The 26,340-nt window shown below is 40.8% G+C and overlaps 1 protein-coding gene, 1 long non-coding RNA gene and 1 pseudogene across 2 annotated transcripts; all 3 read right to left on the bottom strand.

The window, feature by feature from the left end:
• Positions 1–5,444: 5,444 nt before the first annotated feature.
• Positions 5,445–16,445, bottom strand: LOC124852102 (annotated as a pseudogene).
• A 5,533-nt stretch (positions 16,446–21,978) lies between these two features.
• On the bottom strand, positions 21,979–22,409 carry LOC118112649. The gene is made up of 2 exons (XM_035162139.2): positions 22,241–22,409; positions 21,979–22,158 (listed from the first exon to the last, which is right to left on the bottom strand). The coding sequence occupies exons 1-2, from the start codon at positions 22,329–22,331 to the stop codon at positions 21,992–21,994; spliced, it is 258 nt and encodes an 85-aa protein (XP_035018030.2). The 5' UTR covers positions 22,332–22,409; the 3' UTR covers positions 21,979–21,991.
• A 1,925-nt stretch (positions 22,410–24,334) lies between these two features.
• On the bottom strand, positions 24,335–24,693 carry LOC118112650. The gene is made up of 3 exons (XR_007032809.1): positions 24,609–24,693; positions 24,446–24,537; positions 24,335–24,368 (listed from the first exon to the last, which is right to left on the bottom strand). It is a non-coding gene; the product is annotated as an uncharacterized LOC118112650 (long non-coding RNA).
• Positions 24,694–26,340: the final 1,647 nt, after the last annotated feature.

A 26,340-nucleotide genomic window follows, 5' to 3' on the forward strand; every position in this document is an offset into this window, starting at 1 on the left:
CTGCCACCGACGCTGAAGAGAAGACAATGAGAATTAAGCGGTAAAGTTCCAGAGACGGCGCATGCGCACATAGAACCACCGCCACCTCCAAGCCGCGTGATAACTTCGTGGTGGTGGCGGGGACAACGCGGGGGGCGAAGCAGGCGTTGTTAGCAAGAAACCAAGAATCGATTTTTCCTGGTTTTTTCTTTATTGAAAACTTTATTCGTAAAAATATCTAGGCATTGAAATTAATTCAAATACAACCACAAAACTATGCACAAATGACATGAAATAAATTAGTAATGATGACAAAAATAATTTACAAACAATGATGATAATAATACATTAATGGTGACAGGAAGAGACATACTGCTCCTGGCTGCTTTACAATATACAGCTCATAAAAGCTCAGTCAAGTCATTGGATCATTGTCAGAATTGTGACATTTCCTCAAACCGTGTAAACATTGAGGTTGAGCGAAGGTTCATCCTTCGCCAAAGGAGACGATGTTGTCATAACTCCACTGTGCATTGTCCTATCACCACCAAACTTCTGTCTCATGATCAGAGACCAAGCCTGAACAGCTCTGTGTCAATATTTCCTCAGTGTCATAGCGCCACCTACTGATTCGCCATGAAACAGGAAGTACTTTGTGAATCCACTCTGCATTATCCAACCGGCCCCCAAATGCTGCCCTATGATCACAATCCTGACCTGCACAGCTCCATATATTAATATTAGTGCAGGGTCATAGCGCCACCTACTGATCAGTGTGATAATTAAGTTGTAACATTGTCCAATTGACACAAAATTGCTCACGCTACATCAGGGCCCCTACTTGAACAGATCTATTAGTCTGTATGTAATAGTGATGGCGCCCCCTACTGGCAACAGGAAGTAAGCTTTGTTTCACAACTATCATTCAATTTACATAGAATTTTCATAGCGTGGACCGTAATGAGCAATTAGCAGGCAAGTATCGACATCGCGTGACGGACGCAGGAAGTGAAGCGTTTACCCTTGCCGCACGCAAAACGCATGCAACGCGGAGACATGCGCTTGGTCATTGATCGCTCTCTCCACTAACCGCAGCAGGCTTCAAAATGCCTGTGCTCGGGCCTGTTAGTGCTACAACGTAGCCCTAATTTGAACTGTTTTTAATATAAAATAATTAATATTATACAGCATATTTTACTGTCTCTTCAGTGATTGAATCTCACCCAGACAATGCCTTGGAGGACCTGAGGTTAGATCAACCTTTTAGTGAATTTAAGAAACACATTCAGTCCTATGGCCTTGACAAAATGGACAAGAAGGTATCTATTTTGGTTTCAGTACATTAGCAAGTTTTAACCAGTTTAACCCTAACCCTGTAAAGATTTACACAAAGTGATCATATTTAAATCTTTATTTATTCTGGTGAAGAAGGTTAAGTCAGCACAGATGCTGGGGGATGTTGGCGCCGCTGACTCCTTCCACCTCCTTCACAACCCCACAAAGTGGCGGACTCTCTTCCAGAATGAAGCCTTCTTTTGTTTCTCTGTCTTCTCAGGCAGCCCCGTCTCCTTGGGTTTGGGATCAGGGAGAACATTGGAGAGAGACTCGTCCTCAGTGAGCTCAGTGCTGGAAACATCAGGTATATATCTTTGGAAGACCTCATCATAAGTAGCGCTGAGCTTCTCCAGCTTTTCTAGGAGAACATTCTTCTTCTGGTTTGGTTGTATGACTCTGGCAGACCTCGTGATTAGAAGATTTGGGGTTCTCCAGCTCTTGGAGAACGATCTTCTTCTACTTCTCCTGGTTGTTTGCATGACTAGGGCATACCTCCTGATGAGAAGCTTTGATCTTCTTCAGCTCTTCGTGGAGAACGTTATTCTTCTCCTCCTGGAGCTTGGTGTTGAACTTCTCCTGGTTGGTTGTATGACTTTGGTAGAATTCATCAAAGGAAGCTATGAGGTCCTCCAGCTCTTCTTGGAGAAGCTTGTTTTTATCCTTCTCCAGCTGAACCTCATTGTTAAACTTCTCCTGGTTGATGATGTGTGCCACCTTCAGCTCCTCGTAATCTTTCTGAAGGTCTTTTTTCTTCTTCCTCTTGATGGTGTTGTTTACCTGAGAGGCGATCTTTGTGGCGCTGAGGGCTTCTGCATTGCTGTACTTTTGTAACATCTCCAGCTCTCGCTTTGTTTCCTTTCCTCTGTTAATGAACATTTCCTTTAGCTTTTTCTGTCGAACCAGCTCTTGTTTGTGCTCCTCCAACTCTTGGCCCAGTTGGATCCTGCAGTGGTGCTCTGTACTAAGGTTGGCCCTCTCCTTGGCCAGCAGGTCTATGAGGTAGCTTATTTGTTGAGACATACAAATAGAGTTCTGCTGAATCGAACCTGGGGTTTGACTAGTCCCCACGTTTTGGTGAAAAAAACCTTCCATCACTGGTTTAATCTATTTAGTTTGAAATAGAAAGTCACAATTATTCTGAACAGATTTCTGCGTCAGTAGAAGTTTTCCCTCTCTCACAGTGGGGTGTCACTTTCTGAAATCGATGTTGAATTATCCTTTGTACGGATGGTATATCCCCTTCCTCTTATTGTTGCTATATATTAGAGACCTAATGATAAAAGGTATTCAAGATCAAAGAGCATAAGCCTTTGATATAGAACATTGAACATGTCTTTAATCTTTAACATTAAACAGTCCTTTTCTTTTAAATGTATTTTTGGGGCTTTTTATAACCTTTTATTTATTCATTTTTTATAGGACAGAGGCTTAGTTGTGAAAGGGGGACAGAGAGAGAGTGGGGGAGGACATGCATAAATGGCCGCGGGTCGAAATCTAACCCGCGGCGTCTGCAGGTTGAAGGCTTTCCTCTTTGGGGCAGCAGCTCTACCAGATAGGCTATATGCCCCAAACAGTCCTCTTCTTCCGGAATATTCCATTTATTCCTTGATTTCTTTATTTTTGCATGTTTACTTTCAATATATTCCGTAGTCATATTTCATCACAAAATGCAAAAATCTAGATTAATAATCGTGGATTCCACCAGTCCCCTAAATGTATTATTATTCTCTGTGAAATCAGTGAAAATGTAATAGAAATCTTTTGTCTCACATTGTTTAAGACAGTGAAATAAAACTATGAATCCACAATTACTGCTGGTTGGAAAAGTCTAAAATTCCATAATCTGAATTTAAAGTCTTAAATACGTTAAAATATTACATACAAAGTATTAATTATGTTTAGCTATGTCTGAATTATTTTAATGTTCATAGATATATTTGCCAATATATTGGTATTGGATTTTTTACTCCCCACTATCAACATTGGCATCTGCACCACAAGTCCACATAGGACGGGCTCCCAGGTTTTAGTTTTTGCGGATAGGACGGAGCAGGTAAATGAGTCGGTTAGGGCCCAAACCTAAGGTTTCCCTTTGACCGATCTTCACAAAAATCGTAGCCCAGGTGTATCATGACCAGACAAACAAAAAAGTCTAGAGGTGCATTATGAAAAACGCAACAGGAAGCCCGCCATTTAGTGGCCATTTTGGCCATATACCACATTTTTACTTTGACGTACTTGTCCCAGGGCTTTCATCTGATCGACTTCAAATTGAGATGAGTGTCATCACAACAAGATGGAGATAAAAATAACTCAAAGATCGATTTTTCTTCACGCGGTGTGACCGTGGCGTGGCATCAAAGTTTGATTACACGCCATTAAAACACGACGTTCTGTATCTCGGACATACATGGTCCAATCGAATCCAAACTAGACATGTAAGACAAGAGTCCCGGCCTGATGACATCTACACCGAAATCGTGACTTAAAATCACAGCGCCTCCTGGTGGAAACAGGAAATGTCTTGTTTTTTGCATGTCTTACACTTGGATGTATTCCTCCTCATCCACTGACCGCAACCATGTCAAACTGTATCAAATGGGTCTCAAGACATTGATAATGTATGCATAAGATTACTGTGACTTTTCGTCAAATGCCATATTAATGGCGTGGCATTAAAGTTCATCAACTCGCCGTGAAACACGAAATTGCTGTAACTTCTGTGTTCAAGCTTCAGTCTCCCTCAAACTACATTTGTGTAACAACAGCCCCCCCCTTAAGATATTCATATGGTTTTAAGGAATGGGCGTGGCAAAATAACTGACTAGCGCCCCCTAAAGGCCAGCCCTTGCACCACAAGTGGCGGACATGTACAAAAAATCATTAGGGACATGTCTTTTCATAACAAACAAAGTCTCTTGGATAGATAGGGCGTGCCAAAATGGCTCAACAGCGCCCCCTGGAACGCGTTCACATTGACCGATCTTCACAAAAATCGATACACAGGTGTATCATGACCAGAAAAACAAAAAAGTCTAGAGGTGCAATTTGAAAAACGCAACATTTTTCCATTTAGTGGCCATTTTTCACATTTTTACTTTGACGAACGTGTCGTAGGGCATTCATCAGAGCAACTTCAAATTTTGTGTTTGGTAACACTGGTAACTAGACAATTATACAACAATTTTCACTTAAATTGACTGTCATTTACTTCCACTGCATGCTTTCTCTTGCTGAGTTATTGCTAATCACAAATCACATTTGCCTCAGTGGTTTTTTTTAAAGGACAAAAATATTCACATAATACATCACTCACAACACAAATGTGGATGGAAGTCATTCTGACATTTGTATAGTACAAAAGCAATGTACATCTGACTACATAAATCACAACTGCCTAAATAACATTTACAATTGAAATGATAGTCCAAGATCAGCTGCCACCACGATCAGGATCCTCCACGACAATCAGATGCTACCATAGTCCACAATCCATCGTTAGATCCACTGCCACAATCAGGATCCACCATCATAAGGGATGACAGACAAAGAACATAGGAGTAGAAAAATGCTCTAATGCTCTTAATGCACAAGACATTTCATTTTACTATGCATTGAATATATTACAGTGGACATTGTATTTGTAACTTATTAAATACCTTTACTGCTCAATGTAGTTTGTAAAATGTATACTTTACTTTGGTTAATAACAGCAATTACTTAACTTAGTAAAACATTGAAAAAGGCCTTTCATGTAAATGTCAAGTCATCAAGTCAGGACACCGCAGGGAATCGAACCCTGTCTCCAGTAAACTGGGAATTCCATCCGGAGCCTTTAGCTTTTTGACATCACAATCGAGGTATAGCAAAACCTGCATCGTAATAGCATTTTTGTGTAAACATTGTTTATTACATCAAACCTACTCAATTTGTTTCAATAGATGTAGCTGCATACTTAGTGCAGTTTTTAATATGAGACTATTATTTGTCAATACATCTTAGAAATGCTTTTATGATACAGGGAAAAAACCTTCAACAATACACCCATTAAAATGACATGCAAAACTAAATATCAATGCAAGTAGATAAAACTAAGTTGTCCCATTAAAACAACCACTATATTCAACCACCTACAGCTGTTCTAATCCAATGTCCCTGTCCAACGACCTAGATGTAAAAGAACATGCAATCCCCTCGTGGTCACTAAAATATGTTGGCGAAACTACAGTTTCTATGTCATAACATGTAGTTTTTATATAGATATGGTCAATTAATGGACCCTTCTCTGTTGTTGCTTGGGTGACATGTTGGATATATCCTTTGTCTGCCATAAAGTTAGAAATATTAGAAGATTTGAAAATTTCTTATCATTGAAATCTTTTATTACAGCAACTGTGGTACTTATCGGATCTAACCAATCAATTAACTTGGTCAGATTGTCTTTGAATTGAGACATAGGATAAGATGGAGGCCGATAAATGACTGCTATCAGTATCCTGGATGTTGTGTAGTTGTACACTAAACATTCCAAACTGAAATGTGGTACTTTGATGACTTCATATGTTAAACTATACATGCCAACTCCACCATGTTGTTCTTGTATGTTTGCAAATGTGTGATTACTGCTACTATAAGACGAACTACGTGGCTGGTTTTGAAAGCTGTGACCTTGAATCTTTACAGATTCGCTTGAGAAAGCTTCAGGCAGCCATGTTTCTGTAACAGCAATACAGTTAAGCTGCAAATGCTTTGTACATGACACCAAATCTGTAACATGTTGGCTTAAATTTTGCACATTCATCATAAACAATGAAACTGTGTGTTTGCATTTGAAAAGCTTTGCTTTGAAATACTTTCGACCAAGAAGGAAGGCATGTTTTTAATTGCATCTTTAATGTCATCCTTGCAATATATGACCCTGTCTTCAAAATCCTGTATTACCAACTCTGACAAACTTCTAACACGGCTTCATGCCACATCCCCCAGCTCATCAACAGTTAAACCCTGTACTTTATGTACAGTACAAGCCCAAGCAAGTTTCAGTGGAAATTTCCGGCGCAAACCGCCTTTATTGGTTACCCTTTCCTCCTCTGGTCTAATACCAGTAGAGCCCATCTCAACTGCTACAGAATACGCACAGCGTTTTCCTAATCTCTGCACCGATGTTGTGCCATAATGCATCAAACGTGATACCATAAAATGGTGTGCCTTTCGGCATTCAATAAATTTGGTTATCAAAATAAATATTAAATATTAATATTTTATTATTAATATTAAATAATAACTAATTGATTAAAGTTACCTCAGGGCACCACCCTTCAAAGGAAGGGAAAAGATAGCCAATTTATTGATTAAGTCTCATAAAGGTTCTAACTACAAATTTGGAACTCTGATTAACAGTTAAATTAATAACTATGACAAATTACCATATAGATAGTTAGCTAAGTTGAAGGATATGGGGTTCTTGACAGTGTAGAGGTTGGCGAAATTCACTTATGCAACATTAATGAAAAAACATTTATTATGAATATAATAAAGTATAAAAACACAAATTACTAATGGTCTAATTGCTAAACAAAGATAGGTATGTGTGTGTGTGTCTGTGTGAGTCAGCGTGCTTTCAAAAGGGTGGCTGGCCAAAGAGATAACACCCTTCCCCCACCTATTGGAATGTTTACGACCTGTAGAGATAATGAGGTGAAGAGTTATGCGTGTGTCTGTGTGTGTGCCAAATTAGAGAAAGTTACTAGATTGGATGCAACGTAAGACTGTGAAGAGCATAACAGACTAACATTACGTTCTCAATAACTTGTACCCAAAATATCACAACACCACAAACCAAACTTATAAACCTCACACAGAATCGAATAAACAGTCTTGCTTAGCCTAGTATAATGATTAAGCCCAGTTGTGTTACCAGTCCGTGGAAAGGGGAAAAAGGAAGTTGCTGTGCAGTTCGCAGTTTTGTGTCGTCTTGCTGGTTTCTGTTGAGTTCAGTTGCTGTTTGAAGTTCTTACAGCAGGACATCGAGTCGCTGCTTGAAGGGTTGGCAGAGCTTGGAGTGCAAAGAGGTCTCCTTGGTGAGATGAGCTGGAAGCTGCACCTTGGTGCTCCTCTCGAAGAGTTGGATGGGAAGATGAAGATGTGAGCTGGAGAAGAGGCTCAACAGCCTTCCCTCCTGTAGAAGGATTGTAGGAAGAGGGAGAACTGGCTCGACAGCCTTCTCTCCTTGGAGGGAGTGTAGAACGAGGAGAAGAGGCTCGCAGCTTTCTCTCCTTGGAGGGAGTGTAGAAAGAGAGCGCAAGAGTTGGAGAACCTGGCTTATATTGGCCCGGTGACCTCACAGGTCATGGGGTCCAGAGTGACCAATGGGAGTTGAAACCTGTGTCCCTGGGGGGGTTTTCACACCTCTGATGCCCCCTGGGAGACTGAGTTTCTTGCTCTCGTTTTTGATGGCCCCTGGGAGACTGAGTCTTGGAGGAACATGCGGCTTCAGGCTCTTGACTGAACATGTAGGCCGAAGTGTGGTTTCACAAAGAACCATGGCCCAACACCGACTTCATTGTCATCAAACTTGACATACACAGTGTCAGGAAACTTGTTTGTATCACTCGGGTAAACAATATGGGTTACAATGCCACATACTCCATTTACCAGTCCGTCTGCTACGTCTACATTCTTAATAAGCATAACACGAGCATCTATACCCAAAGCCAGTGATTCATCCAAACACGTATTCTGTACTTGTGAATGATGACCACTCATCAACTTCAGCTTGCCTGTTGTCTTACAATTGACAAAATCTTGAGCCTTTATCGCAACAAAATCAGGACAAGTCTTTGCAAGTTGGACAACATTATGCTCATTTACCTGTTTGTTAGTTGAAAATATGTGTAAAGCTGAGCTTACTTCACCAGTTTCACAACGTTGCAAAATCTCAATGTCACCAGCTAACATTGGGGTCCCTTTTGAACGAGTTCTAACTCTGTTCAACAACTGGGCAAACGCGTCATCTTGTTGCCTAACAACCGTTTTTAACTCTACAACCTTAAATATAGTAGACCACAAATCAATACCTACATTATTTATATACAGTGGTTTTCCTCTAACAGGAGGCAACTGAAAAAAATCTCCAACCGCAACTACACTCACATTACCAAATGGAGCAAAATCACGACCTTGTTTCATCTGACGTAATCTTCCATGGATATAAGCCAACAGGTTATGACCCACTGTGGAAATTTCATCAATGATCAAAATCTGCAAACTACTATATTTAGCGCGCAACGAGTTCACCTTCTCTTCACCTAGAGGTATGTACGGTAGCGTACATCCTTCCCAATGCTTAAGGCACTGTGAATGGTACTAGCATGTAAATTGTGGGCAGCTAGCCCAGTCGGAGCTGTTAACAAAACACAAGTATCGTCTGGTTGACGACTCACTGTTGACAATAACCTCGTTGCTTCATACTGAATAGCCTTTATTAAATGGCTTTTACCAGTACCTGCACCACATGTAATGGGTCTGGCTTCTCCCCCATTACCTTAGCTAAGCACCACTGCCTAATCTGATTAAAAAATACACATCTGTGTCTCATTCAGAGATCTTATTAAAGCCACACCATCATTTCGACACATGACATTACCTCTCTTTTCTAAAAAGCCAACTTGCTCCTGAGTCACTGCTAAATCTGGAATGAGATCAGTATGCTCATCCACTACCTGATTCTCATCTCCACGTAACTGTACACACTCCAGGGGTTCTCAAACCTTTGCAAGCTGGGCCCCCCCCAAAGCTGGTTAGGGGTAGTTGGACCTCAAATCTTGGGGCAATGTTTGACAAACATATCCTCAGGTCATCCTCGATCTGTGCGCGGTTGCAATATTTAGTTTTGAGCGCAGTCAGTCTTGAAAAGCCTGCCTTGCACAAATAAGTCGATGTGAAAAGGAGGATCATTTTTAAGGCTATGTCGCAAAGCTGAGGGTATTCCGGCATCATTGCTACCCAGAATGACGAAAGACGGGAGGTGGTAAACAGATGCTTTAGTCTACTGTCACTCTTAAGCTCAATAAGCTGCTCTTGCATGTCTATTGACAGCTCGTCTGCTGAGCAGAGAAATGGATCCCGAACCCAGGCGAATGAACGGTAGTCCTCTTTGAAATAGGACCCAAACTGATTCTTCAGCGCTGAAAGGTGATCAGCAGCTGATTGGAGGAGAGAGGAGAAATCAGTGCCACGTGCATCCGCAATGAAGTCTGCAAGGCTGGGAAAAATGTCGCAGTTTCCAGAACTGATGTGACCATGCCAGAGAGCAATTTTTTGCGTGAAGGCATTCACTCTACCAGCGAGGAGCAGAACGTTAGATTCGCGGCCTTGCAAAGACAGGTTAAGTCCATTCAGCCGGTCAAAAATATCCACCAAATAGGAGAGAGAGGCAAGCCACATGGCATCATCCAGGTGCTTCGCCAGATCTGTTTGACTTTCAGTCAAAAACAACTTTACCTCCTCTCGCAGCTCATACAGCCGTTGTAACACCCGCCCCCTGGAGAGCCAGCGAACTTCAGTGTGCAGCAACAGCTGTTCGTGCCCTGACCCCATCTCCTGGCAGAGGACCCCAAACAAACGGGAGTTAAGTGGACAAGCTTTAATATGGTGTAAGGGAAATGTAACAATTTGACCACAATATGATCATGTTAATTTCCCCTTTGATTGATCATGATTGAATCTCATACAATGTAACCTTGATCATGCTGTATCCTGTACAACTGAATGAATCTTGGCCTGATTCCTTTAACTAAAGCATTGTTGCCTTGATGTCATCAGAAGATCCTGACCTTTGACTTTGTAACAAACCCAACCAGAGTGGGAGGGATGAGCCAAATGTATAAAGACAAAGAACTGTTTCCCATCGGTGTGCATATTACAAACTAACCTTTGTTGTATGCACCATGCTCTGAGCATTAAAGTGTGACAATACTGTAAGAGCATTGTGTCTCGTTCCTCGTTGTTAAGGTGGGATTGCAGAAATTGCCACGACAATTGTTAATTATTTTCACGGCCTGGTGAAGCACTGACTCGAAGAGCGGTGGCATTTTCTTGGCAGCAAGTGCCTCGCGATGACCATGCAGTGTGTCCATTGCACAAGTGGAGCAACTTGCTGGACGCGAGCTACGAGGCCATGCTCACACCCTGTCATCGACCGCGCTCCATCTGTGCAGAGGCCGATACACTTTCCCCAGCCCAAACCACTGTCTTGGATGAACGAGTCAAGTACATTAAAGATTGCCTCCCCTGTTGTACGGGTCTGAAGAGGCCGGCAAAACAGGATGTCCACCTCAATTTCCTTTTCCCGCACATACCTGACGTAAGTGAGAAGCTGGGCCTGTCCAGCGATGTCAGTGGATTTGTCCAGCTGCAGTGCATAGTAAGGACTGATTTGAATGTAGTGTATTAGTTGCTCTTTGATATCACTAGACATTTCTGATATTCGGCGTGACACAGTGTCATTTGACAAAGGTATTGCGCTGAGTTTAGCAGCTGCACTCTCTCCTATCATTATTCTACACGTCTTGCGCGGCCGGCAAAATCAGTGTTTCGGCAATTGTATGGGGTTTGCCAAGCTTAGCAATTCTATGAGCAACTACATACGATGCCTCCAGACACTGCTTGGAGATGGTGGTTTGTTGTTGCTGGAGGCCATCACGTTTACGTTTAAAGAAGTCCACAGGCTTCTCTTTCAAGTCGGTGTGTTTGGTGTCGAGGTGCATTTTTAATTTGCATGGCTTCATGCTGTCATTTGCCTGTACCTCGGCACACAAAACACACTGAGGACGTTGCTCAGTCGTGCCAGTGACGGTGAAACCAAACTGCAAATAGCTCTCGTCATATTTGCGAAGCTTTGGCTTCTTCGCAACTGGCGCATCGGTTGCCTGACTTTTACGAATCAGAAACTTGTCCATAGTTGTGTTTGTTTGCTGACAGTGTGTGTGAAGTTAATAAAGTTATAATTGCAACTTCGTGGTCTTGTGAGTGTGTTTGTATGTGTGGCTGTGAGGGACTTGCACACAAATAATGAATAAGGCTGTGCTAGGCAATGGTTCCTAACAAAACAAACAGTACACAATGTAGACAGGGACAGCACAGAATAGTATTCAAGTGCTGGTGTTTTTTATTTGTTGCAACACGGTGGATGATTGAAGATGTAAAGGTAGGTGTTAAGGAGAAAAGGGCTAGGTGCAGTTGGAAGAAGTTAGCTAGCTAGAAGGCTAGCTCTTGGGGCTACGAGCTTTCTAAAAAGACTGTGGAGCGAATTACTCCTTAGATTAGGCTACGAATAGGCCTACTGCAAGTGCAGGAAGGTATTACTAAGGAAGGAGTGAGTCTTTAAAAAGACTGTTTATAAAGCAATGAATATCTGAATGATAGAGGAAACGAGCAATCATACAAACTCTGCAGGGTGTCGTCTCAGTGAGGGTGAGCGCTGACCATGCCTGCGGTTACTTTTATACTCTGAAGCGTACGTGCAACTCGCGTTCAAATGATAACACTCCTCTTTTGATTGGTGGATCAGGAACGAAACAGTATTTGATTTGTTTGTGCCAGTCCAGCCCTTTGCATTTCGCCACTGAGGGAGCTTTCACTAACCAGTGACAGGTGACATCGCGCCCCCCCTGGAGAGGTTTCGCGCCCCCCACTTTGAGAACCACTGCTCTAAACGATCCAATTCTTACTCTGAGTACAATTTGCACCAGGTGTCTTCTACAATAACATCCTTATCAATGGTGTTTTGGATGTTATCCAACACATCTGCATCCATTTCAAATGACTTTCTATTTACATCAACAACTGACGTAACTGAATGCAGCCATCCATCATCTAATTTTACATGGCCTCCTCTGTAAAACTCTTCAAATGTCACAAAACCCGCTGGTCTGAGCTGCACATCGATCCGATTTTCACTGCATCCTCCTTTCTCATAATATCTGACTTGGCCTTTTTGCAAGATAACAAACTATTTTCTCAATCTACCTTACACGTACAAGGTTTTTCGCCATCATCTGCACCAACGCTGTGAGATATATAAACGTTTCTTCAGATGGCGACCTAGGAAAAGTGAAACGACAAACTCACACGTCACATACTTAACAATAAATTCAACTACCTCCTCATCTGTGTTTTTATCAATGACAGGTGCATCCTCAATCCAAAACAAACTATGAATGTGTGGTGAGCCACGTTGCTTGAATTCCACACGATAGTAATAATCAGTTATCTTACCAATAGGATTATATGGAGACATCAAAACCTCCCTCAAAAAACAATGCCATCGAAAATCAAACAGTTTTGCCGCAGTGACAGAATTACGACGTAAAAGTTCACACCTGTCCGGCCATTCTAGTTCTTCGACCGTTTCTGTTCTACCTTCCTGTCTCAAAATACTAGTCAGAAGGTTTTTCCACCGCATATCAGCACAGGAAAATGAGGCAAACCACGTAGGAATACCAAGTTGACGAACACAAGCCAACCGTTCACGTTGTGCTCCCTGCCAAAGTATCTCTAATAGGTTTAAGAAAACGAAACCCATCATATTCCAACAACCTCTTCAAACCCTCTTCATTATTCAATACATCTCCACTAACTTTATGAAATTTGCCACCTCGACCTTTCCTCGATGCTATAGATACACACGACACAACTTGTTCTACCTCTGACATATACAGAGCAAAGAAGATATACTCCACATTCTGCGCAAAATGACCATCAGCATGTAAAATGCGGTTATTAAAGTTGCGTGACAATGTCAAACGATGTTGATGAAAATCTCGATATGTAGGGCATCCTTTTGGAAACAAAACAGGGAAACATTTGTATCATCATATAACAGTCGCACAGGATTGTTCCCTTCTGCTGGAGCCAAGTTCAATATATTGTCAAAAGACTGATCCAGTGCTTCCTGACTTATGTCCACTGGCATCAGACATGTGTCCTGATACATACAATGCTGCCGTCTGTCATGCAGGAGCTCATCTTCACCATTATCAGCAGGTATTTCAACACCATCTCCACTGCAACCAGTGTCCTTTTCTGACACATCACAATTTGTTTCTTTACAAAATTCATTCAACCAACCCTCATTGAACACCACATCTTTATACTGCACATTAGTTTCTTTTAAAAACTGCAATGCCTGTCGTATATGCATGGTGTCAACAAACTGATACTCGTAATGACCTTTATAAGTAAGCTTTCGCTTCAATTTCACCGGCAACAATGATCCTTCCATACTAGAACGTGGCAACAAATTGCTAGTTTGCACAATATTTGCTGGAACACACGTTACAGGACCATGGACTCCATTTTGCCCACCTTTAGGTAACGCCAACATCTTCATGAACGGAATATGTAAAGCGATTAAATGTTGCTCTAAACTATTCAAACATGCCAACTCAGCCGGAATAGGATCAACAACCATATTATTCATTGCACATTCAGGAGGCAATACACATTTGTTAATCTTACCATGGCAAATGAAACAGATCCACAACTGGCCTCTAGGTGTATCCATCAACCGACATGGCAATACACATTACTGCATTTGTGCAAATACTTCTCACTGATACATTTATCTGCAAGAGAAGCCATTGCAGCACTCTTATTATAGTCATCTCTTTTCCAATGTAAAACTTGATGACAAAATAACATTCTATGGCAGACGCAACACACAAAATCTGGTCCGTCTTTCACTTTATCTAAAAACTGCTCCATAACAAAGTCAAATTCTTCTGACTTAACTTTTTTTTCTTGCCTTTTACGTTTGTTACTTGCTGCAACACGCATCTTATGCTCATGATTTACGTGATACCATATTCTATTCATGGTTTTTACAATCTGCCTATGCACTGGATTCAACCAATATTTCTTCTTGCTTATTGCCTTAATCTTTAACCTATGCAATGCATTTTTCTTATATTTCCCTATGCTCCTCTCCATTACCTTCTGTCTATGGATAGTATTTACTGCATATTTCCCTATGCTTCTCTCCTTTACCTTCTGCCTATGGACAGTATCTGTTTTATATTTCATTATGCTACGCTCCATAGTTTTCTGCCGATGAATCACATTTTCCCTATATTTTCCTATGCTCCTCTCCTTAATATTTTGCCTATGCAACGCATTTACCTTATATTTACATACGCTCTTTACCATAAGTTTCTGTCTATACGACACGTTGTCATATTTCTTTATACTCCCTTCCTTAACATTTTGACTACTATAATGTCTGCTATTTGAAATACAGATATCTCTTCTACACATGTTCTTTATTTTGTACACAAACCACTTGTTCATAATGATTATCATCACACTGCTTCAAATATATCCCTTCGTCTGACACTTTACTTTTACAACAAAATTTCACCACTATAACTATATATATTCACTCCAAAAGCATTTGCTGTAGCCTGAATTTCCACATGCGTGGCACTATATCCAACATACTTCACTTGCGCTTTGCTAATATAATCAGACATTGACAAATATTCTCTACCCACTAACTTCATGAGTTCTCCACTATCCTTCTCCATATGCCTTATTACAGCACGCCTTATCTTCGAATGACGTTTCTGTGAGCCACTAATAACTTGTGTTACCACCCTAAAAAAAACTATTACCATCTTTAACAACACTCTCTGTCTTACAAACAACACCTAAATACCCAGACACTTTGGGTCCTTGTACATCCTGCTTTTCAAAGTCAATATTACACTTGTTGCACAATGTTCTTGCAACTTTTAGGGACAACGGCTTAAATTGTAAAACAATATTGTCACTGGTAGACAATGTAGTATGTTCCTGTTGTTCTATAACATCCACAGTATCAACTGTATCTATAACTACACAACTTGAAGGTGAAACTGTAGTCAAATGATCACCATCTAAACAAACACCTTTATCCTTACCCTGCTGCCTTAAATTATAGCCTCTGTGACAAGACATGTCCACTTTGCAGTAACCATAACAACTTTGCCCATCAAGCTGCCGAACACAAACTGTCTCAAAATGATTACCATTACAATTCTCCAAATAAATCCCCTGATTTGACAACACATTATACCTGCAACTATATTCAAGCCAGCGCCCTTCATTATATGTGAAAATATTTACTCCAAAACAATCTGCTGCTGCTTGAATCTCTATTTCTGTGGCCCAACTACCAACATACTTCATTTTAGAGATGCTGAGGTACTCTCATTGAAGAATACTCGCTTCTCATGACACTGTCGTATTCCCCAACATTTTTCTGCAACTGCTTGAACACAGAAGAACGAATTTATTTGTGATGTTGCTGTGTACTACACACAGTTTGACTAACTGCCCGAAAGAAGCAATTACCATCAGCAACAATTTTATCATTTTTACAAGGAACCCCTAACCCAACTTGTAAACATACTACATCAACTTTCTCTGAATCTACATTTAACTTTTTACACAGACCTTGTGCAACGTCACTACAAAGGGGATTAAACTGCAGAGTTCTACCTGTGACATCAGTGACAAAAACAACATCTGAATCAACATCACTGATTTTCACCTTCTTTGATTCAAAACTTAACCTCGGTGCAATCTTTCGCTTTACCCTTTTCTTAATGCTACTGGAGCCAACAGTAGTCTTCTGAGATAAACTACAAGCTAACTCATTCCCTTTGGTTTCAAGATTACGTCCTGGACCCAAGGACAAGCGAACCTCCTCAGTTGAGCCTTTACTACTGACACAAACACCTGCAATCTCAAACAGCTTCCGCCCTTTGGGTATAGCTTTTGAAAATTGACATGTGATCAAACAAATGATCAAGACAACCAAAGTATACAACAACACTCTGCCCATTCTCATCTACCATCCCATCCACACTGCGTGCATGGGAATCAACTACTGCATAATGTCCATCTTGACCAATGATTGCACATGTACTATCACCTAATGTCAAAAGGCATGTGTCATATTTCATACACATCTTTTCTAGTGCAAATTTTAAACTGGTGTGCACACCTGCCTCAATAAGCTCTCCCTCAACAACATCAACATCTGCGGGTAAGTAGTCACCATATACAAACTCAAAGTTGTGTCCATCGAATATATATTCAGATGGTATAACCAACAGATTAGATTTGCATGCAATTTAAACGCAGAAAGACTATCAGTGAAAATGCATCTTGCCGCCACACATGCTAACAAGCTAGCCCCTCATAACACTGAATAAATATATAAATACACTCGCTGTGTCCAAAACAAGTCCTCGTTGGATGTAAAACCTTGGCAAAGTGATGTAGGGTTGTGTTCAGTTAATGAAAGGCCGTATCTCGCCGTCAATCTCTCTCTCTCAACCACTCAATTTACCTCAGACGTCTCGGTGAATCGGAAAGCAGAAGCAAGACCTGAGCGTACTCACTGCGTAGTACCTTTAAAAAAAAATTCAATTCAACCGATCAAAGCGCTGTATAGGAAAGGCGAGTGTTAAGATGATTCAAAAGACCGATGGGTGAAAAAAACATTAACATATTAGTTAAATTATCGGAAAGTATGATGTATTGCCACTTATATTAATATTTTAGACATTTTTAATTTTCAGATATGAATGTGTTTGTTTTTGTTCTGGACGGCCAAAATACCCCATGGTACACTCCAATTTACATACAACAATCTGTAGAATCAAGGTAAAAGATACAAACAAAAACAAGCCAGCAAGTGGAAGTTGTAAGTGAACGCCTTACATCAATCTTTCAGAAGAGAAAAATACTAAAGAGGCACTAGAATGTTTAAACACTTTAGAATGGAAGAATAAACATTGAATTTGATTATTTCTTCATTTTGGGGAAAATATTTGGTGAAGATTAAACACTACCACCTAGTGACAAAAAAAGCATGTCAGATCTTACATGATCAACCTGACCAACTTTCAATAAATTTGAATTTCACTCATAATCAACTTTTTGTGGACAAAAAAAGTGAGTGTAAAAGATTAATTGAAATGCTTTAAGATAGGCCTTTTCACAAGAGAGACTCCATAAATTTAAATGCTTTGGAATAAAACATTTTCATAAAGACAAATATTTCATACATTAAGTTCTTTTAAATTAAGAGCAACTGTTACAGAAATTATTTCTCATTCCCTGCTCTGTATAGTGACATTAAATGTGTTTTTTTATATTTAGGGGTTCCCTCCTAAAAAAGTCCACATGTCCTAAAATGTTGATTTCAGATGATTTGGCTCAATAAAAAAAAAAAAACTAAAAGAAAACTATACTAATAAAAACACGTACCAAAATGGTGATTTGTCTACCGCATTCTGTGACTACGTGTAGTGTAGACCATCTTTCTACCCTTGCATACAAAGATCTTACAATATTAAAATGAGAAATACACGCATCTAAGCAAAATAACACTTAACAGAGTACTAAAACAAGAATCAAACGAAACACATGTAGTTTTAACATTTATTTTAAATGTTTACAATTTTTTCCTCCTTCTCCGCCTTCTCCTCTGTCTCCTCCATCACATCTGCAGAAATGAAAAAAAAGATAACATTCATTATGATATTTGATACTATATAAATTGTTTTGTCACAGTAATGATCTGTTTAAAAAGAAATAACCATTAAATGTTTACAGTTTACAGTACTAATAAAGTCAATGTAGGACATTTCAAAATCAAATTCTTTAATATAAAAAAATATTCATTTTAAAAGACTAACAACTAGTTGGAAGCTCCAACCAACCAATGGTACCAGTTCAGTGTGGTGGATTTAAAAAAGACTCAAACCTGCTATACTGCAGTGAAACCAAAACACACAATAAATTAACACAATAATATACACAATGCAATCTTATCCTTGACTTGACACAAAGCATATCAAGACACTTACCATCATTGCCGTAAGCCGCACAGGCCTGCAGCACCTCCACCTGCTGAAGGGCATTTGTCAGGCTGCTCTTCATTGCAGCAAGCTGCGCCTTGAAGGCCGCAGCTTGCTGCTGAGCAGCCCTCCTGAGCCGCACATTCCTCACCAGGCACTCCATTGCCTGGCTGTGCGACTCATTGCTTAGCCCATCGAGCTCCTGCCGGCCGAGGGCTTCATCCATACATGCATACTACAAATAGAAAACACATATGTATATATGGATTTAAGAATACTATGATGAAGTCAGTTTTTCACTGCAGTGTGCCATTGCACGCAATCACAATTTAATAAACCACTACTAAACAAGTATCTATCCACAGTCACATCAGATAACGGTTATATTTTCAGTATCATGACTTATTCAGTATTAATAACTTACACTGGCGATCTGGAGTGCACGGCGCACTCCCTCCACCTCCCCATCATCGATGGATGGGAGCTTGATCGGCGAAGGTCTTACCATCTTCTGTCAAACATAGAACAGTTCACATTGTAACATGGACATACTAATTGTTCATCGGCAATGTCAAAATAAAACATAAAACATCTTTTCACCTTTAGGACAATTTCCGAGTTTAGTTACTCTGACCTACGTATTACTTACTTGTATAACACTTAAGTAATAATACAATAATCATACACATCTCTGTATCTGAATCTGGATGTGTGAAAAATGTCAACACAACATACACTGATTTAACATACCACTGGGAGGCTGAATGTCAGAACTGGTGGAGGGGTAGTTGAGGGAAGAGGTGGGTGGTTGGTTGGCAGAACTGGTGGAGGGGTAGTTGAGGGAAGAAGTGGTTACTTGCATGGTGGCTGGTTGGTTGGCAGAAATGGTGGAGGGGTAGTTGAGGGAAGAAGTGGTTGGTTGGATGGTGGGTGGTTGGTTGGCAGAACTGGTGGAGGGGTAGTTGAGGGAAGAAGTGGATGGTGGGTGGCTGGTTAGCAGGGATGATGGAGGGTTGGTGGGTGGAGGGATACTGGTTACTCCAACCTCAATTGAACAAAAACACAACTATCAGAATAATGTTTTGTGGTGCATACAAAATTGATTTTATCTATGCTTTAAATGTGGTGTTTATGAGTTTTTGCAGTAGATTGAGCTATTTGTTGAGATTTCAAATTATTACAAATTAGACTTAACATGGACTAGCACCTCATATAGGGCCTTCATCCTGTCGAGGCATTTTTCCGCCTGATCTGACAGCTGCCATTTTGGGTGCAGGACATGCGTGTACCAGGTTGACGGCTTTCTCCCTGGTTTTGCGTGAAATATTATGGCCCTGTGCCCCAATGTGTGCAGTTTTTCAAGCAAAAAAATAAAATTCTGTCATTACCAAATGTCATACAGAAACATCACAAGCCTTAATTTTGTGAACTTCAACTACAGAAGTTAAGCACGAAACAGTTGCCTCATCCATAACATGTGAGGTGGTTTTGTTTTTCTTTTGGTTTTCCAAACAGCCCTCTTTCTTTGCTTCAAATGTTTGAAGTGTTTTGGCCAGTCTCTGTCTTCTTGGCTGCACTGCCTGGCAAAATTTGCATGTCTTGGTGACCACACCAATTACTGCTTTGCAGCCAACACATGTTGTATTTGTAGACCCTCTTGGCATCTTAAATCTGGAATAAAAGCACAAGACATAAACAACTAAACTGATAAAATAACTCAATTATTTTAACTATTGTGCCTTTATTTAAAAAAAAAAAGTACACTGGACATAAATGTTTGTGTCGCATACAGATACACACTATACTCTGGCATTCATACCAACACACCCACACCAGTTAAGTTGCCTAAATGTATTTGCTCATAGGTCAAACTTTAATAATCTGTTCAGTCTGTTTCTATTTGTATTCACTTCCTGTTTTATTTTGTTGTCAGGGTTCTTGTGTCTAGTGTCTAGTTTTACTTCCTGTTGGTTTCCCCACACACCTGTACCTTGTTTGTAATTAACCTTGCCCTATATATATACCCTGTGTTTCCACTCACCCTCTGCCAGATTGTCATTGTCTCCTTCGTGTGTACATGCGCTCCAGCGTTAAGTTCTGTGTGTTTGCTTGCCTGGTTTTGGACTCTGGATTTTGTGCCTTTTCCCTGAATGGGCTTGTTTGCTTCTCTGACCTGTGTATGACCTCTGGATTGTTAAAGTAAAGTTTTTTTATTTTGAACTTTATTTTGTGTCTCCTGTGCTTCCTTTTGCATCTGAGTCCCAGCTTTGTACAGAACTGTCACACAAACATGGCTTCATCTGATGGAAAATAGTGAAAACTATAATTTTGGAGCCTGGACTTTAAAATTAAAGCTTAATAAATAAAATTCATGAGTTTATGTTGGGGGTGACAATTACTCATGTTACTCTGTTAGCGTTTGTATATTGTTCCACTTTCTGGTCTCCTTGATGAATCAAGTCTACATCTCCTGCATACGACATCAGCTGCTGGTGCAGGTGACAATAGCAGGTGTAGGTCATTTCCATGAGCTCAAGAGACATAATGTGATCTTAGTAGCTCACATTTGTCATCTTAAAACATGCACCCACTAGGTACTGCATACTGTAATCCTGAAAACCTGGCGCAACATAAGCACCCTTTAATCTTAAATTATAAAACAACTTCAAGCAGATTACGCATGCACATGTACTACAATAAAATAGCGTTAGTGTTGCTGAATATTTAAAATTTATAGTTTTATGGTTTAGTAGGACTGTAGCTTACTATTTTTATTATTATATATTTTTTGTGTATAAAATCGCTGAAGTAAACATGACTGTGCTCTCGAGCGCAGGGAGCGCACAGACGAACTTGGCAAGGTGTGATCAATTTGTCAGATTGTTGTAAACCTATAAATACTGCAGTCACAGTCGTGCGTGATGATGGATGCACTGGCTCTATTGGAGGACTATGCTAACAGGCGACTTAGGAGGGAACGTGTGTTTAGGGACCACACAGATCTCTTGGCCCATGATGATGACTGGCTAATCAGCTGATTTAGATTCCTGAGAGCTGTGCTCTTGGATCTATGTGCTGAGCTGGGTCCAGCATTAGAGAGACCGACCCGACGTAACCGTGCCATCCCAGTACCAACATATTAACCACTCTGGGGTTTCTGGCAACCGGCTCTTATCAGCGGGAATTAGCCGACAGGTATGTGTTTGATATGATAGAAAATATAATATATTTTCCTTTCCGCCAAAGCCCCTTTTGAGAATAATATAATTATGTTAAATTCTATAGGTCGGGGATATCACAGTCATCCCTGAGTGTTGTGATGTCTGCGGTTTTGGATGGCATTATTGAATTAACTGCTCAATACATTAAGTTCCCTTACACTGTGGGAGAACAGGCAAACATTAAAAGGCAATTTGTAGCACTGTCCGGTTTCCCAAATGTAATCGGCACAATTGACTGCACTCATATTGCTATAAGGGCTCCATCAGAGAACGAGTATGTGTATGTTAACAGAAAACACGTGCACACTATAAACATTCAAATGATATGTCACTCAAACTTGGTCCTGATGAATGTGGTGGCACGATGGCCCTGTCCCACTGCCCCCTCCCCAACAGGAAGCCTACCACTTGGGAGCGAGGATACGAGAGGATGTGATGCAGCGTTTGTAAAAATATGAACAAATGCAAAGGTTCACTTTTTTACAAGTTCTTTTAATGAAGTTGAAATGTCACACAACACCATTTTGATCTCTTTCAGCTCATCTGTTACACAATTAATTGCACTAATTGTCTCTCTCTGTGTGCAGCGTGCCCAGAGCTGCCATGCGCACGGGACGCACTGTTGCCGAGGACTGGATGCCGCTCTGCAGCTGCCTCCTCCCTGGGGACTTCCAAGCCGGGGGCATCCTCTCCACCTACTGCCCCCATCGACTCTGGAGGAACAGAAACATATTTATCGTACTTTAACACAAGTGTAATTCCTCATTTAATAAAAAAAATCTAATTGTGCTTTACCTGTGTTGTCTGAGATCTCAGCCATGTCAGTGTCACCCTCCTTTTCAGACACAATGCCACTCAAACTGGTTTCCCCGAGAATCGAGGCCATCCTTAGCTCCACCGGTGAAAGCTCGGGTGTGCCCTGGCCCCCACCAGTAGCAGTCACACTCAGGTGGTGTGAAGCGATTCTCCGGTTTGTCTCCACTTTCAAGTCAGACCACTTTTTTTTTATTTCAGCCACCGTCCTGTCCGTGGAACTTACTGCATTTAAAGCAGCAGTTACACAGTGCCACTCTGTGCATTTTCTTTTGTTAGTGATCCCGGTGCTGTGGCTTCCAAACAAAATGTTTTTTCGTACCTCCACCTCACTCACAAGCACCTCGATTTCAGCGTCATTAAAATTGCGTTTCTTAGTTTTTCTCTGTAATACTTTATCCTCCATGATTCTCCGTACAAATCCATCGATCAGCAGGTTAATTTACATGCTTCAGCGTGTGGAGGGCGGATTTGGAGGCAGATCCACGTACGAACGTTTCCAGGTGGACTGATTTATAAAGCGAACATTGCGTTCAGGTGTGCACACGGTTTTATAAATCGGAATTTTCTTTGGCGTACGCCATTTCAGGCTTTTATGCGCACGTACACTTTAGTTACTCTCCAAGTTTTCCTCTTCAGAGGAGGAGTCATCCAAAGAAATTTGCTGCTCAAGAATATGTTGGTATGTTCTACCTGCTGCAGCCTGATGAGCTTTAACTTCATGCAATCTTCTCTTCAGTAGACCCTCACGTCCCATCTCCGCCAATGCCTCAGTACTGCCTGAGAATGTTTTAAAAAAGGAAAATGGTGTGTGTGTGTGAGAGAGAGATAAAATGTCTTGTACCTTGCCCTCCGATGGCCTCAGAAAGCTGGGAGGAAAGCTCTCCCATCACTCCCACCATACTCCTCATGTACTCCCAGTGCTGCTTGACCTCACAAACCACAATAACAGCTTCCTCTTTAAGTCTGGACAGCAGCATTACCTTGTCGTAAACTTTTTTTTTTTTCTGTACCATATCACCATGACCTGGAAATCATATCAAAAGAGTTATCAATTATATTCCATATATAGCAAGGGTTGAGTCAGCAATTTGGTATTCTGTGGCTTTCAATAAAGTACTTACACTCCCATTGCCAGGAATAGTTGTCATTAGCCAAGAGCTCGTTAGGAGGAGGGAGTTTGTCTGCTTCCTCCACAGCAGCATTGTGTTCAGTGATGGCATCCTCCAAGGCTTTCTTTTCGACAACAATCTTTTTCCTGAGTTGATGTCTCCGCTTATTGCCATCTAGAATGAGAAACAACATATTTAGTGTACCCGTACAAGGTGACCAATGTAACACCAATAACATCAAGTCTAATACACAAAATGTTATCCAGCCGTGTCAGGGACAGTTAGTGGCCGGGTTGTCAGTCAGTCCTATTCCTGTGAATGCAATCTCAAGAATGCCATTGCAGAATTTCCTCAAATTTGGTACCACGCATGAACTGATTCCATTTTGGTGCCTTGAGGTCACAGGCCAAGGCCACAATGACCTAATGTTATTGTGTTTCAGTTGTCAAAAGGTTAGTGATCTTTATATGAAAAAAAGGATTTGGAAATTTGTTCACAGAAACTGCACTGGTTGGCGGAGGTATACAACGCAGTGCAGTAATTGTAGTTTATTTTTAAGTCCTGGGCTAGCTATTTTTTCCCATCTATAAATAGTGATTAATACATTTTGTCACAGCATGTTACATGAAGAAATCTGTATTAATGGTGGCATATTGTTGTCTTGCCAGACTGACGATAAAGCTGAAATTTCTGCTGCTTAATGCTCAGATACAGTCCTTCAATGGTCTTCTGCAAGTCATTTTGGCTGGTTGGTCTTTCTGAAGAGGAGAAAAAAATTAATTCATGGCAATATCAGGTTACAGTCAACTTTTTGAGTAGACCTTGTGTAAACCGAGTCAAAGGACATTGTGCAAGAATAAAATAATTTATTTTTCCACAGTACCTGTCGTCCACTGTTGAACATCTGACACCCATTGCTGGACTGTGTCTTCCTGTAGAGACAACTCAGTGTTGATATTCTCAAGGTCCTTTGTGGCTTCTGTAATCCTTTGCATAGTCTGTCAAAACAAAAAAAAAGTTAGAAAATGTTTACAGCCCCCCCACCCCCCCAACAAAAAGGTATCTTGGTCGGTACCTTGATGTATCTTTTGGCCAATGTTCGGTCAAGGTTTTCTGCTTTCCGCTTGTTCCAGCCAATTGCTTGAATGGTAAGTATATCTGTGCGAACTTAAGACACAATGCATATCAGGTCTGGAAACGAAAAACTAATAATTTATATGTAAATTTAAAATACTTACCAGCTTTTGACATGTACTTGGAACATATGGCTGCTCGGGAGAGGAAGCTGTTGACCTGTTCAACCTCCTCCCCAATGGTTGTCCCGGCTCCTTCTTGATTATGTCCTCCCCATTGCAACTGCAACACATTTACGTCAATGTTACCATTTGAAAAAGAGAAACACTGTTTTGCAAATGATAATGAGATTGTCGATCATTACCTCACACATCCATGAATGTGCTTTAGCATGCATGACGGAGAGAAATCGACGCATGGTCAACAAGTCTCGCAGCTCTGGACAGTGACGCACAACCCTTTGCAGATACGGCCAGTATTTGCACACCACATCAGAGCAAAAAAACTGCACATTCTGTGAAGCAAGCTGTCTTTGTAGACATAAGGGATATGCAAATATTCCTCCACAGAACATATTCAGTCCCTTAAGCAAAAATCCATGACGGCAGACAGCAACCTCAACGCCTTCTTCATCTACTTTGATTGCAGACTTGTTTACGGATTCTCGTGCTGCCGCCCACTGACCTGTACCACAGCGCCCACAGGATTCTAAAAAACAAACAAAATACAAAAATACATACAGAACTAAACAGCATAAATTGAAGGTGTAAATACAGGGTTCCTGCAGGTTTCAACAAGTTAAATTTAAGACTTTTTAAGACCACTTTGAACATAATTTAAGACCTATTTCACGGTCATAGACGTCCCAGAAACGTACATGCAGGTCCAGCTGCTTGGTTTTGGTCGTCTGGTTCATGCTTTCATCGAACATCAGAACGAACAGACCGGTTACTTTAGAGACGAGGTCTCTCGATGTATTCCGCTAAACTATAATTTTGTGACGTACAACGTTTTGTCACCACCGCACGCAAATGTTTTCGCGACATCGGAATCAGGGAACATGCTTTTGAAAAGCTCACCTATGCCATCGTTGCTGTTGTACAATTGGTGTTTAGCTACAGTATTAGCGTCCACAGCATCTCCGCTTTTAGGGTTGGTAGACCCAAACGTTGTCCGGAGGTCGATTATCCCCGATTTTAACGCAGCCACTTTATTTTCTCGCTGTACAGCAGGAGCAACACTCCCATCACGCTCTCGGTGGTCATTCACTTTGTTATCCACACATTTTAGCACCTTTTCCCACAACACCCAGGTGCACTACGTCACACACTGGCCACTTTCCTTAAAATGGGCAGGCCATGCCTGCAACACAAGTTATCGCGAAGTAACTTCCTAATCCAATACATTTTTAAGACCTAGCAAAATCAAATGTAAGACTTTTTAAGACTTGTTTAGGCCTAAAATTATGACTACAAAACTTTAGACTTTTTAAGACCCCGCAGGAACCTTGTAAATATTGCTAACATGATGTTTGATGGGGTCAACATTATACATAAGAGGAACACTTTGCACAGGGTACAATAATTCATTTAACTTGGAAGACACCTCAGAATCCTTGGCCGGAAAACGCCATCAAAAAACCCATCAGGTCTTAAAACAAACATACAAATGAAATGTTTATGGCACTCTAAACATTCTACATACCCTGGTTGGCTCTTAAAGCGGTATAGTTTACGGTTCCCATCCACCGCAACAGCCAAAATAGAGGGTGTGCATGCAGGGCACTGAAAATGCTGCACCTGAGACAGCCTCTCAACCTCAAATTTGGCATAGGTCCAATCCAGAAATGCCTTCTGCATGGTATCCCCACATATCTTTCCACTCTGATAGCAAAAG

Source organism: Hippoglossus stenolepis, chromosome 7 (genome assembly GCF_022539355.2).
Source record: "Hippoglossus stenolepis isolate QCI-W04-F060 chromosome 7, HSTE1.2, whole genome shotgun sequence".
NCBI lineage: Eukaryota > Metazoa > Chordata > Actinopteri > Pleuronectiformes > Pleuronectidae > Hippoglossus > Hippoglossus stenolepis.

What these genes read in the sequence shown, in the direction of transcription:
- LOC118112649 (XM_035162139.2), bottom strand. Translation starts at nt 22,331, where the DNA reads ATGGCCTCGATTCTCGGGGAAACCAGTTTGAGTGGCATTGTGTCTGAA. An exon ending in TGAGATCTCAGACAACACAG is followed by an intron (nt 22,159 to 22,240) that starts GTAAAGCACAAT and finishes CTGTTCCTCCAG; the next exon opens with AGTCGATGGGGGCAGTAGGT.